General features: G+C 58.5%; 1 protein-coding gene across 2 annotated transcripts; it reads right to left on the bottom strand.

The window, feature by feature from the left end:
- Nucleotides 1–1,946: 1,946 nt before the first annotated feature.
- UNC45A (unc-45 myosin chaperone A) lies at nucleotides 1,947–9,896 on the bottom strand. Of its 2 annotated transcripts, XM_066635680.1 has the most exons (20): nucleotides 9,865–9,896; nucleotides 9,623–9,787; nucleotides 9,495–9,531; nucleotides 9,211–9,386; nucleotides 9,014–9,106; nucleotides 7,955–8,122; nucleotides 7,360–7,528; nucleotides 6,710–6,880; nucleotides 6,463–6,634; nucleotides 5,797–6,097; nucleotides 5,591–5,685; nucleotides 5,205–5,346; nucleotides 4,486–4,626; nucleotides 4,140–4,267; nucleotides 3,678–3,744; nucleotides 3,484–3,597; nucleotides 3,237–3,352; nucleotides 3,032–3,149; nucleotides 2,789–2,944; nucleotides 1,947–2,605 (listed from the first exon to the last, which is right to left on the bottom strand). In XM_066635680.1, exons 1-20 carry the CDS (start codon nucleotides 9,883–9,885, stop codon nucleotides 2,342–2,344), a joined length of 2,814 nt encoding a protein of 937 aa, XP_066491777.1. In that variant the 5' UTR covers nucleotides 9,886–9,896; the 3' UTR covers nucleotides 1,947–2,341. The 2 variants fall into 2 exon arrangements, with proteins under 2 accessions (XP_066491777.1, XP_066491778.1); XM_066635681.1 differs by lacking the exon at nucleotides 4,486–4,626.
- Nucleotides 9,897–13,638: the final 3,742 nt, after the last annotated feature.

The following is a 13,638-nucleotide window of genomic DNA, read 5'->3' on the forward strand; positions in this document are numbered from 1 at the left end:
GCTACACACAGCAATACGGAAATCTTTCCAATCTAGAAAATCATTGCAGGAAATCAGAATCAGTGGATTTAGCCTCAGACTAGAATGGAAAGTGTCCTGCGAACACCAGTGCTGACTTCTGCAGCCCCACAGCTGTCTCTGAGCTCCTCTACACTCCCTCATGGGAAGCGGATCCAAAACCACAGAGCTACTGGAGCAGGTCAGTTTTTCTCCCAGACTTAAGGAATGAATGCTTCCAGCACCTGGTGCACATGGCTTGTGGCTGTAGTTGCTGCCATGTGGCCACTGTAATGCCCTCAGCATCTGGTGTGGGCAGTGAAGCAGGGCGAGATTGGGAAATGTAAGATTCCAGGAAATTTCTGGGCCCCCTCCTTTGGGTCCTGGGCCTGGGTACAGGCCCTGCTCTCACCCACCTTCCTCTAGCCGGCTGCTCTGAAAACTGGTGGGTGCAAGGCCCCTACTAAGGGGCCAGGAACTGTTGGAGGGCCCCCCTGCTTCCTCAGAGCCCCCAGGCCTGTTCCTGGGCACGACTGAGGCCACAGCCCAAGTCTGGCCAGCCCCCCTGCAGTCCTTCCCATAGCGCTGCCAGGTCAACTTGGACGGCTGGGCAAGGGCAGAACAGCAGCTTCCCCATCCGGAGAGGGGGGAGAGCTTGGAACAGCATGGCCTCTCTCTCCAGCGTGCACCTTCTTTCCCCCCAAAAAGGACACTGGGGCTGCCCAGCCTCAATTTTTCCACCTGCCACTCAGGCAGAAGCCAGCAGCTCCGCATGCCGCAGGCCACTGGGGGTGGCTGCAGCACAGAAAGTACCTCTCCAACAGAGTGGGGCAGCCACTCAGAAGAGCAGGAGCCTCAGCTCTTGCGCAGCTCCAGAAGCACAGCTGCTGGCAGGAGGCTCCCCCTGCCCCTGGGAGAACCACCTGCTGCCCATGCTCAGCCACTCAGGGGCTCCCCTCTTCATGTGTCTCCTCTTGGCGCTTCACTGTCTCAGCTGCCTTCCTTGCAGTTAGGGGCTGGGAGCCTCTTTAACCCTCCCCCGGGGCAAAGCGCAGGGCCAAGTGAGAGTGTGCTTTGCTGGGCCCAGACCTGAAGGTCTCCTGGGGGCCACAAACAGAGCCCGCGCAGGTTGCTCCCTGCTCTCCCTTGTGGTCCTTTGCCCACCAGCAGAGGGCAGCGTGCTTTGGACCCCTCAAAATTCTCCCTCCTGTCTGCCAGATCCTGGCACCTGCCCTAGATAGCAGAACTCTGCCTTGGGAGAGGGGCACAGCCTAGAGCAGTACAGTGGGGAGGGGAGGGCACCTACCTGTTTAACCCTAACCTTAATGGATGAGACTTGTTCCTTTGTGGTCTTCACCCATCCTTACTCCCTTTGCCCATGATTAATAAATGTTCTAGATCAGTGGTTCCCAAACTGTGGGTCGTGACCCAATTTTTGGTGGGTCACACAGCAGTCTGCCATGAAAAAACAAGTGATGGAAAGATCAGATAACTAACTGCCTCAAGCCCTGAAGCTATTCAAAAATCTAATAGCTGCTAATGGTTTACAAGTCTGTAAATAAATGTTTGAGTATTTTTCTTTTGCTTATTATTACTTGTAAATAAAAATATTTCTAGCTAGATTTTTTAAAGTCTAAAACGTGGTGGGTCTCAATAGAGTTTCATTTTTAAAAGTAGGTCCCTATACTAATAAGTTTGGGAACACCTTTCAACTGTTTCACCTTTCAGAAGTTCTAGACCCCTTTCAGTCGTTCATTGGGCCTCTGCATCGAGTTTCTTTACAAGGAACACAGTGCTCCAGGCTTGGGTTTACTGGTAACAGAATCCAGGTAGGGCTGGGCATTTTAGCAACACTCTTTTGCCCCAAGGCGTCCTCTTGACCGGATATCACACCCCCTCCACACAGGCCCCTTCACTCTCGCCCAGTTCCCACAAATGCAAGAACACAATTTTGAGAATGACGTGAATTAGCATGACCAACAGAGATATTTGCATAGTTTTCCATAGTGAAGTCACACAGTGCACTGTCACACATTTCTTCCCCAGCTCCTGGGGGGGGGGGGAGAGGAGAGGAGGACAGTCCACGGAGAGGCAGTGAAGAGTCTGAGACCCAGCAGCCCATGACTCCCAGCAGCAAGTAAGACTGGGCAGGCAGTCCATAATAAGAAGCACCTCACCACCACCAGGAAGCATGTGAGGTAGCCCCAGTGCAGGCAGCACAACACGGGGGAGGAAGAGAGACCAGCAGGAACCATCGGACCACAGTGCATAGCCCAGGCAGGCAGGGAGCCGGTGAGTGGCATATGACCCCGTGGGGGGCCTAGGACAAAGGACAGCTGGGCTCTCACTCAGCTCCATTGGGCCTCGGTTTGATCAGGCCATAGGTCACGGCCTGAGCCAGACACTCCTTGGCCACAGACCGCACGCTAGGTTTGTCCTCCGCACTGGCTAAGATGGCCAAGATCTCCAGCGTCTCGCTCTCCATCAGCTTCGCTGCCACCTCCTTGTCAGCTGCCACCATGTTCCTCACTACCACTGCCCCACGATGCTGCAGCTCCGAGCTAGAACTGAGCAGTAGAGCCTGTAGGATCTCCAACCAGTGCACTGTCTGGGGAAAAGGCACCACAACATCCGCTGGCAAACCCTTCAGCAGCCCCAGCAGCCTGCAGTGCAGGGTTGGGGAAGCCACTGCTACCAGCTCTTGGGGAGGAGAGAGAAGCCCCCTTTCAGGGCCTGCACAAGCTCTCCACAAGTCGCCCTGGAGCAAGAGGGGGAGCCTGGGCACACTCACCACCTGAGGGATGCGGATGCAGATCTGGGGGAGAAGTGAGGTCAGCACAGCTAGTGCCCCAGAAGCCGCCTGCCGCAGCCGCTCCTCTTCCTCACCACTGTACAGCACCAGCAGCTTGAGCCGATCGCTGCCTTCCACTAGAAAGAGCTCTGCCACCTACAGCAAGGAAGACCTGCATGAGACGACCCAACTGCTCTGGCCTGGGGCCTGGCCGGCACAGTCTGCCCAGTCCCCCTCACTCACCTCAGGGCTTAAGACCAAGTTGCACATGCACTCTGTAGCAGCCAGGCGGATCATCTCGTGCTCCTCGAACAAGTAGCCCTCGATCATGGGTACCGCCTTCTCCTTGATAATCTTCTGTCTGGGCGTGCAGAGGAACAAGAAAGCAGCCACTGGCTCAGGGGGGTTCCTAGAATGGGCCCAGCCCCCCCCCCCACGGTGGCCTTACCTGAGCTGTTCACTGGTCCCTGCCAGGTTGGTTAGAGCCATGAGCCCCTCGAAGTTCTGCAGGGCAGGGCGGTTGACATGCAGCAGGCTTACCAGGGGCCGGACCACCTCGTAAATCTAGAGCAGAGCAGAGAGCTGGCTCCAGCACAGTAGCCCTCCCCACCTCTCCCTCGCCACCTTCTCTCAGTGGCCACCACGGCCCAAGACATGCCTGTCTCCCAAAAGTAGGCCCTGTGCTGCTAGCTAACCCGCTCGCCTGGGAAGGCCATCTCCGGGGCAGTTGTGATGGTGATCTTGGCCAGAGCCTGTGCTGCCTTGGTCTGTCCAGTTTCTGTGCCCTCCAGGGCCAACGGGATCAGGGCCTAGAGTTGGAGAGAGCCGGCACAATAAAACAGACCACCGCTTGGGGGGGCAGGGCAGGACATAGGCGTATTATTCTCACCTTTCCTCCTCCATGTGCTACAACAGCACCTCTGTCCTCAGGGTCTTCCACGACAGCCAAGAAAACCCTGTGGGCACAGATCAGACAATTACGTGGAGCACCAGAGGCGCTGCATTTGCACCCAGCCCCAGCTCTTGGGGCAGACAGGTGCCTAGCAGCTGGTGGCAATGGGGTCACCAGAGAAGACTCCAGCCAGCAGGCCTGTGTGCCAGCTGTTTGGGGGCAAGCTGGTGACTAGCAACACTGGAGGACTTAGCAGGGCAGAGCACAGGGTGCCCACAGCCTTGAAGGTCTGCCAAGGTATGGTGGAACACAAAAAGCAGATGCAAGGAAGTGCCACCTCCTACAGACCTGCCTGGGGCAGCAGGGCCATGGAAGTCGGTAAGGCACGAAATGTCATCGGGGCGAGCTCCACCATAGGCTCAGCTGGCCAATTCCAGTTCACTGCGTAGCCCTCCTCACCTAGATATCAGCTCTCGACAGGCAGGACTCAGTGACGGGTCCTCCCGCTTGACCATGCAGCTGAGCGCCGACACCACACCAGCCGCCAGCAGCTTCCGCACACGCCTGTGCACAAACTCTGGCCTGTCCTGGGCAGTTGAGACACAACAGAACATGACAAGACACTCTCCAGGGCCCACTCCTTGCCCCGGATTCCTTCCCAATGCTGGGACGTCAGTCAGGCTCCGCCCCTGATTGTGACCTTCTCGCACCCTGACCCAACTCCGATGCCTGGAGAGGGGAATCAGCCATGAACTGCTCGCTGCCTGCTGCACTTGCTCCCTCCCACCCCACCCCCCTGGCTCACCTTTGGGTGCTTCTCAGGAATGCGCTGCTTGGCATATTTGGCCAGCTCCACCAGCTGGGGATCCGGCTCCTCCTGATCATAGCTGCTGGTGCAGTTGACCAGCGTGGAGGCCACCGCAAACAGCACGCTCCGGTTCTCTGACTGGGGCAGAAAGAAGCAGCATCCAGCAACTGCCGCTTCCTACTCTATTTTACTGAGCTGAGGGGAACGGTCCTGTCTGGGCGAAAACTCTCTTGTGCGGAAGTAGCCAGAAAAAGCCAGCCTGTCAGGGAGCAGCAGAACTCCGGGCTCCAGCAGCAGAGCTCCTGGGTTCCTGACGGAGCATCCCCCACCAGGACCAGGCTTGACTTCCACTGAAGTGCACGGCCTTCACAAGAACCTGCCCTGAACACTGCAGGAATTTGACTGCTGGCTCTTCTGCCCGTGTCTCATCAGCACAAAGAGAGGCTACCACAGCACTGACAAACACCCCGCAAGGAGGGCCTCAGGAAGCATGCGCCTGAGCACCATGCAAAAGGGGGCTTTGTTCTGGCAGTGGGTGCTTGCCGCAACCACCAGGACTGAACGTTAAATCAGAAGTAGAGCTTGGCATCTTACTCCAGCTGCACAGGTACTGCCAACCCAGGGCAATTCCCTGCAACAGACATGCATTGGAAAGCCAGGCTCAGGGTACAGTGGTCTTAGGGAGGCAGCTCTGGGAAGCATCTCCTTGGTCTCACCCTTGCCAGCTGGAAGAGAGCCTGAAGGGCCACCTTGTCCTCCACGAGCTCTTCCTTGACATCTGCGTCCAGAGTGAGGAATGCCAGGCCCTCCACAGCCCAGTACCGCGTGCCTGCTTCAAGAGCATCATTGCACAGCCACCTGAGAGCAGAGGAGGACAGAGAGGCACTGAAGCACAGCCCCCTAGGCCCCAGAGCCCTAGTGGTACCTTGCCAGTCGGGGCCAACCAGCAAAGAAATCCCCACCTCCCCACACACTTGGAGGAATGCTCCCACAGCCTCCCCACCACCAGCTCAAGCAGTTGCTTCTTGGGGCTTACCCAGCTCCTGTGCAGTGCTGCCAGCAGCCAGGCCCTGCCCGCCACCCTGCCACCCAAGGCACTCACTTGCGGCACTGCTTGGCCAGCTTCAGGGTGGAGCCTTCGGCAAACTGCTTCATGCTGAAGTCCGTGCCCCCTGCTGAGCCTAGCTTGCAAAGGCCCTGAGGAGAGAAGCCACCCGCTGCACTGCTGCGGCCCCAACTGACCCTGCCCCCCAGGCTCCAAGTGGAGCCAACCCTGCTCCCTCCCGAGCCAGTCAAGCCTCTGCTCACCACAAGGGCCCGAATACGGATGGTGTCACGCTCACTGTGCTTGTAGATCTCCTTGAGCAGCGAGGCACCATTGGTGGTGATGAAGGTGGCCCGCTTGGCCTTGTCAGCCGCATGGATCAGGGCCTCCACAGCCACCAGCTGGTCAGCCTCCCGCGATGAGGCACACAAGGCCAGGATACTCTCCATGATGCCGCTCAGCTCCAGCACTCGGTTTCCCGCCTCTGAGGGGCCCTGAAGGAGGCACGACGCCATCTGGATGGCCCGCAGTTTCCCAGCCACATCGTGGCCTTCAAACCAGCTCCTGGAAGAGAAGCACGCAGCCTGGCTCATCTCGAGCAAAAGCACTGCAAGCCTCCAAGAGACGTTCCAGATACACAAACCCAAATTTTGCGCAAAACACATTCAGGGCTTTAAAGCTAGAATCTCCCAGTCGCTCACAGCCACCCAGCAACCTCTAGTTCTTCTCCAAGCCCAAGCTGACGTGTAGCCATGCAACGGTGACAAAACCCAAACACTGAAAAAGAGACAGCCAGCCCAAAATCTTTGCTGCAGTCCATGCAACACCATTGCCTTCCCTTCCTGCTGCTAGCCACGCTCAGCCCCTTCTTCTGCCTGATCCCAGGGTCCAGTGCTAGGACCCCCACATCTACTTACTCACCCACTCACCTGACATAGTCCTCACAGAGCCGGCAGAAGTTCTCCCGTTCGGCGTCACACTTCAAGTCCTTGTAGAGTTTGCTGAGCAGGACGGCAGCACTCATGTGAGTGTCCTCGGTCACACGCAGGCCCCCAGGACTGTGGCGCACTGTGCCCCCCACCTCCAAAATCTTCTGGAGCCCTGCGGGGACACACAGGCTCAGTAGAACTCTCATCCAAGGAGCCTTAATAGGAAACTCACCTGGATGACTCTTACCTTGATCAATGACCCAGACAGTCAGGGAGTTGTTGGGAGCCTGCAGCGACTTGCGGGGCACCACGCTGATCAGCAAGTTGAGGATGCTGTCCCTGCCATAGGAGGAGATGCTGTCCCGCGTCAGGGCCTCTAGCAACTGCTTGAGCAGCCACTTCAGCTCTTTGGAGCCCTCTGTAAAAACAGCAGCATGTCCTGGCGGGGAGCTAGGAGAAGAGCCTCAGCACGCAGAGAAAACAGACAAGTACAGTGCTGGACAATACTCATTTTCCAGGGTGAACACCCAGCACTCATGCCATTGTCTGCCCGCCAGACTGTGCAGAGAGAAGCATCTGGAGAGTCTTTCTGCCTTCTGGAGAAGCACAGGAGCAGTGGGGACAGGAGATGCTGGTGACTCCAGAGCAGAAAGCACAGAAGACCTTGCAGAGGCTCAGTACAGGCAACATTGTCTTCAAGGAAGACAAACGAAGCACTGAGAGCAAGCATAGCCCAGGAAAAGCTTGTTCAGAAAGAGCTCTGAAACCCACCCAGCCTTGCTGTATCAGCCTCCCAGACCAACCCACCTCTCCAAAGGTAAAGGGGCCCAACCACCAGTGTCCAGGCAGTAGATGCACTTTCCTGGGCTGGTGGTAGGACCACCATCAGAGACTCACCCAATACCAGAGCACTGTCTTTGCCATGCACATCTCTCTGTAGTCCCTCCTTGAGGGAGTCAAACATGACCTGCAGCAAACTGTAGGTCACCAGGGAGACCTGCTCATCCTCCACCTCGAGTGCAGTACAGAGACGCTGAGGCCCCAGCTCAGCCAAAATCGCCATCGTCTGCAGGGAGGGAGGGAGGAAGGGAAGGGCACCTGCCTGCTGAACCCAGCCTAAGTTCTTCAATCTAGAATCAGAGAAAAGCTCCACGCCCCTTCCTTCCCAAATGTCCAGAGATGGGTACAAAGACATCAAAGTGCTTCCCATGGAAAGACTCCTACCCTGGGGGAGGCAACAAGGACCTCACAGCTAAAGATGCAGATAAGGCAGGAGTAGCCTTCTCGCTCCTTGGGTCCCACATTTTGGTCTGACTTAGCAAAGACTTGGTGCTTGCACAATGGCCTTCAATTCTGGGCACCCGTATGGCTCTTCTGTCCCACCAGTTCCCAGGGATGTGAGACCACAATATCCCCTAAAAGCCCCTGTTCTCTCACTCTGTGCAAGGCACTGCACAACGCACTGGTGAAACTCTGAGCAATAAGTACTTACCCTAGAACGATGCCCTTGGCAAAGGCCAGTGAGAGTCCGCAGTGCCGCCAACATTGTGTCCAACCGACCCATGTCCAGCAGCTGCAACAACAGGCGCACCCCATCGCTCTGGAAAATCTTCTCTGCACCAGGTTCCTCTCGGGCCAAAACTATCAAGTTCTGAGCAGCCTGGCCAGGAAAAAGACTGTTCAGCTTAGCCACTGGAACCCTCTCTCCAGCAGACCACAATGGACTCTCCTTTATCCCATTAGATCATAGTTCTCAGTGCACTCTCCTTTGCCCCATCAGACCACATACATACACACACCACAATAAAGAGAAGCATTGGCAGCACTGACTACGAGCATTCACTGGAAATCTTGGCCCAAGAGAACAAAATTGTCCTCTGCCTGCTCTCAACCCTTGTGGGCTGTCACTCACCCAAAGCATCGCAGCCCACTGTTCTTACCACCAAGCTGCACGTAACCTGTGTAAGTTCTCCACACAGCCCAAACGAATTCTGGAATCAACAACAGTTCTGGTGGTAATGGCACAACACGTCCTGGCTTTGCCAGTCACACAAAAGGAGAAAAACAGAGGTTCTGCAAAACCCAAACTTTGCCCTGCCTTTTACCCATATGCAGCTTTACAAACAGCAGACTCTGTTTCTTATCTTGGAACTAGGAAGTGGAAAGTCACAGGACGTCACATTTCACAAGCACACACAAGAACCAGCACTCCTGAGGCGGCACATCCAGGAACTAGGTGATGCAAGTTGCATTAGTGATAGGCTATTGGGGGGGGGGGGGGGGAGTCGGCAATGGAACAGGTGTATCTGAGACTGCAGATACAACGTTGATTCGTTCCGGGCTGGTTAAAACAGAGCACAAAACAGATCGCTTGCCCCTTCTCCTCTTCTGCTCCTGGGGCAACTTCTTCAGACAAAGAAGCCAGGAAGCTTTCAGCGAGGGGATCCCTCCCTGGAAATCCCACTTCCGCAGCCAAAGGCCCCAGGCCAAAGCAGGGTCAGGGATTCCGCTCTGAGCGGAGGCACCCCATGCACGCCGAGAGGGAACTGACCTTCTGCTTCTTGTCCAGATCCCTCTCCTCAGGGTCCAGCAGCAGCCGAAGCATCTGCTCCACTTTGGAGTCTGTGCAGGACATGGCGCTCATCTAGGACAAGGAGGCAGGTGAGCAGCGCCGTGCCCTGGCGACTGCAAGGACTCTGCAGCGGGAGCAGCAGGGCGTCAGAGCTCCGGACAGGATGGGGCACCCACCTGCTCCTGCAAGCTGCTGCCTAGGCTGCGCAGCGCCTCCTGGAAGGCCCTGTTCTTTGGCTCCAGGCTCACACAGCGCTGCAGGTCCCGCAGGGCCTGGTCGAGGCGGCCCAGCTTCTGCAGGGCCTGGCTGCGGCGGAAGAGGCTCTTCACGTCACACCCGTCCGCCTGGATCGCTGCACACGGAGGGGAGCGTCAGGGCCGGCCTGGGCAGCAGCCGAAGCCGCACAGGCCCGCCTGCCCGCCCGCCCACGCAGCCAGCCACCCACCCGCGCACCGCTCACCTTTGGAGGCGTCCAGCTCCGCCTGGGCATAGTCCTCCTGCGGGGAGAGACGCGAGGTGAGGTGGAGCGCAGCCCACCGGCGCTCCGCGGTGCCCGGTGCCCAAGGCCTCCCCCTCCACCCCACTCACGCGCTTGAGGTGCGCGGCGGCACGGTTGCGCAGCAGCAGGGCCCTCTCGGGGCAGGGCCGCGGCTCGGGCGGGCAGAGGCGCAGGGCGCGCGTGTAGGCCTCCAGCGCCTCCTCGTAGCGCCCCTCCTGGAACAGCCGGTTGCCCTCCAGGCGCAGCTCCGGGACCTGCGGGAGAGAGGGGGGGAGGGTTAACCGGGCCGGTGGGGTAGGCGCCCGCAACTGGGCCCGACCCCGCGCCTCACCGTCGCCGCCGCTTCCTCCATGGCGCTTCGCGGTGACGTCGGGGGAGGGCGTCGCGGTCACGTGAGGGGCGGGGCGGGGTCGCTCCTCCCTCTCCCTGCCCGCCCTGCCCACCTGGTCCGAGGCCGGCCGGGCTACGAGGCGCAGGAGGGGCGCGGCCAGGCGGCGGCGCGGGCGGCGGCGTGCGCGGCAGAAGTGCAGCAGGTCGAGGGCCAGCAGCGCCAGCAGGAGGCAGCCGAGGAGCCCCGCGCCCAGCAGCGACGGCGGCAGCAGCAGCGGCGGGGCCCTGCGGGGGAGGGCGCGGTCAGCGGGCGGGGCGGCGGCGCCCCCTCCCCTGGCCCCAGCGGGTGTCGGGCGCAGCGCACTCACCGCGGCGCCTCCGCCTCCTCCTCCTGCCCGCTGCCGTTGCTCCGGAGCCGGTCCCGGGGGCAGCAGGACTTGAGGCCGCGGTGGGGGCCGTCGGGCCGGCAGCAGAAGCCGTGGGCGGGCGGATCTCCGAGGCGTGGGCAGTAGAAGCCGGAGTGGGCGCGCCCGTCGGGGCCCCTGTAGCCCTCGCAGAGGCGCACGTTTCGCGCCGGCGCTGTGGGCAGGCGGGCGGGTCAGCTCCGCGGGCTCCCCCGGACGCCCCTGCCCGTGGCCTCCCTGCGGGGGGGCTGCCCCCGTCCGCGAAGGCAGGCGGGGCTCCCCCTGCCCGTCCGCGGTTCTCTGGGGCCAAGGCGGCCGCCTCCGTCTGTCTGGAGGGAGCAGGATGTGTGCGCGGCGGCACGACGGGCCCCAGCTCAGCAGCCGCCTCCGCCCTGAACAAGGACCGCCACCCGCACCAAAGGAGGGCCGGCAGGCCCAGCCCGCCTCACAGACGGGGGGGGGGGTCATCGTCCTGCCGTCACACCGAAGGGCCGCTCTCGCCCCCTGGCTCCGAGCAACGGCGGACGGACCCTCCCAGAGGTTTGCTCTCCAGCTCCACACCAGAGAGAGAGGCCAGTTTCACACCTAGGGGTGCCACGTTGTGCCATGGATGGGGGACAGCAGTTGGGCTGGAAGGACGGCCGTGCTAAGAGGATCAGCCCCCCTCCTGCTCCTGGGGCTGAGCCCTGCTGGCTGCACCTGGAGACCCAGCTCGCCTGTCCCTCCGCTCATGGGAATGTATGCTGTGGCATACTCAGGCCAAGGGTCCTTCAGTTGACTGGGGTCAAGAGATAGACTCTCCACCCATGAGAGTGGGGCTTGGCCCCAGTGAGTGTTGTGGAAGCATCTGGTGCTACAGTATTGCTGAAACGAAGCAGGGGTGAGCTGATCAGCCCCTTGGCCAAGAGACCCACAGAGAGCAAGAGGCTCATCTCCGTGCCCAGTGGGGAAGGATAAAGTGGGGTAAGGTACAGTACCTGTCCCAAGGAGGACCACCAGCAGCAGGCCAAGTGGGAGCCAGAACTGCATCTTCCCAGCCACTCTGAGAGCCAAGGCTAATCTGACCGTCTCTTCCTCAGGAGGAAGAGTAGAGAAACAAACCACAGTCCTGCCTGTCTCCCTCATCCATTACCGGGCCCCATCAAGCAGCCTCCCAGAGCCATTAGGGCCTGCGGCTGCTGCACTTAACAGCTTGCCTCCATAGGGACCTGGCCAGGCTGGCGGGGGGGGGGGAGGATCCATTAGGGGGAGATTGCACAGGTCTAGGGTGTCCAAAAGCAGGTTTGCAGGGGCAGGTTGGGTCCCAATAGGCTCTCCCAGGCAAGACAAAGACCTCAACAGGATTTCAGCACCCCCTTCCTCCCCCCCCCCGGGCTTTTGCCAAAGCCTGCCTGGTGATCCTAGAGGACTTAAGAACATAGGAACAGCCCCACTGGATCAGGCCATAGGCCCATCTAGTCCAGCTTCCTGTGTCTCACAGCAGCCCACCAAATGCCCCAGGGAGCACACCAGATAACAAGACCTCATCCTGGTGCCCTCCCTTGCATCTGACATAGCCCATTTCTAAAATCAGGAGGTTGCACATACACGTCATGGCTTGTAACCCATAATGGATTTTTCCTACAGAAACTTGTCTAATCCCCTCTTAAAGGCATCCAGGCCAGATGCCGTCACCACATCCTGCGGCAAGGAGTTCCACAGACCGACCACACGCTGAGTAAAGAAATATTTTCTTTTGTCTGTCCTAACCCTCCCAACACTCAATTTTAGTGGATGTCCCCTTGTTCTGGTGTTATGTGAGAGTGTAAAGAGCATCTCTCTATCCACTTTATCCTTCCCGTGCATAATTTTGTATGTCTCATTCACGTCCCTCAGGCGCCTCTTTTCTAGGCTGAAGAGGCCCAAATGCCTTACCCTTTCCTCAAAAGGAAGGTGCCCCAGCCCAGTAATCATCTTAGTCACTCAGATTTGGCCCGTGGATTTGGAAATGGGGCAGCAGGAAAATACAAGGGTGCTTAGATTCAGCAGAAGGGCAGCTGTGGTGAACACAATCAAGAGGCCTGTGGCTTCCTCAGGGCAAGCACACACAGCAGACTCCCACACGCCACACACTCCTGGTTGTGGAGCTGCAGGCCTTTGCCATAAGCAAATGAAGCAACTTTCTCCTGAAACTGCCCAACAGTCCATCTTGCTCAGCATCACCTGTGCTGACTGCTGGTAGCCCTTGGGGACTTTCCCAGTCCTAACAGGAGCTGGTGCTGAGAACTGAACCTAGGACCTTCTATATGTGCCACAGGGGTCCTAGCATGTTTCTCCTCACTGCTTTTACCTGTCTGTTGCCACACAGCACTTGGCTGCTCAACTCAAAGGAAAAACCCTTGCTGGATCAGTCTGAACAGGAAGTCTAACCAGGGGAGCAAGGCAGGCCCCTTTCCCACCTGAGTCAGGTGTACTACTGCTAGATCCGGAGGTAACACACAGCCAGCATGATCTGTGGTCATTGGTAGGCCTCTGGTTCATCAATAACTTGCCTGGTCCTTTCTAACTGTTTCAGCTACTGGCCATTACCCCAGCACATGGCAACCAGTTCTGCAGAGTCCTACCACTCCATCTGCTGCAAGCTCTGCCTGCTGCTGGATCAAGCCTCTGCTTGATCAAGGGTGATGCCCAGACTACCTGCAAAAGCCAAGATCAATCCCACCTCTTGTGTCTTCATAACCATTCTAAGCAGGGCCAGCCTTAAGAGCTGCAGGGCAAGAAGTGACCAGAGGGGGCAAACCATTGGAGCCACAGGAAAGGCAAGAGCTCTTCCACTGACTAGGGAAGGCGCCAGTCTGTCCCTGCTGCAGGCAGAGGTTGGCTGCTCTCCAGACCCATGGAAGTGCTGCCAAGGGCCAGCCCTCCCTGCCTCCTGCTTTCCACCAAAGCAGATAACACTGTAGTGTGCACTGACCAACCAACACAGGCAGCTCCCCACACACACACTTTAGCCACTGAATCAGGGTTATTCTGGCACGTGGCCCTGGCCTAGCACCTTTGGCCTGAGGTGAGCACACCATGGCACAGCCCTACTCTGGCCCGGCCCAGTCAGTGCTTAAAGAGACTGGTGGGGAATCTCTCCAGCACGCTGTCTTATAAAGGGTATTGGGGAGGGGGATGGAGGCACCAGCAACACCAGTAGATAAACCTTCTGCCCTGTGCACATCCTCCCCGAAGACTTGTACTGTGCACAGGGGGGGTTAGGTGCATGCTGGCATCCCCCTTCTTCCTCTGGATTCTGCCCTGGTGACAAGGCAGTCAGCACCTGTAAGGAGCCAGGCTATCCGAGGCCATTGGAAATCTTGCCAGAGAGGCAATAGATGGTCCCTGGC

The sequence above is a fragment of the Tiliqua scincoides genome, chromosome 8 (genome assembly GCF_035046505.1).
Source record: "Tiliqua scincoides isolate rTilSci1 chromosome 8, rTilSci1.hap2, whole genome shotgun sequence".
NCBI classification, from domain to species: domain Eukaryota; kingdom Metazoa; phylum Chordata; class Lepidosauria; order Squamata; family Scincidae; genus Tiliqua; species Tiliqua scincoides.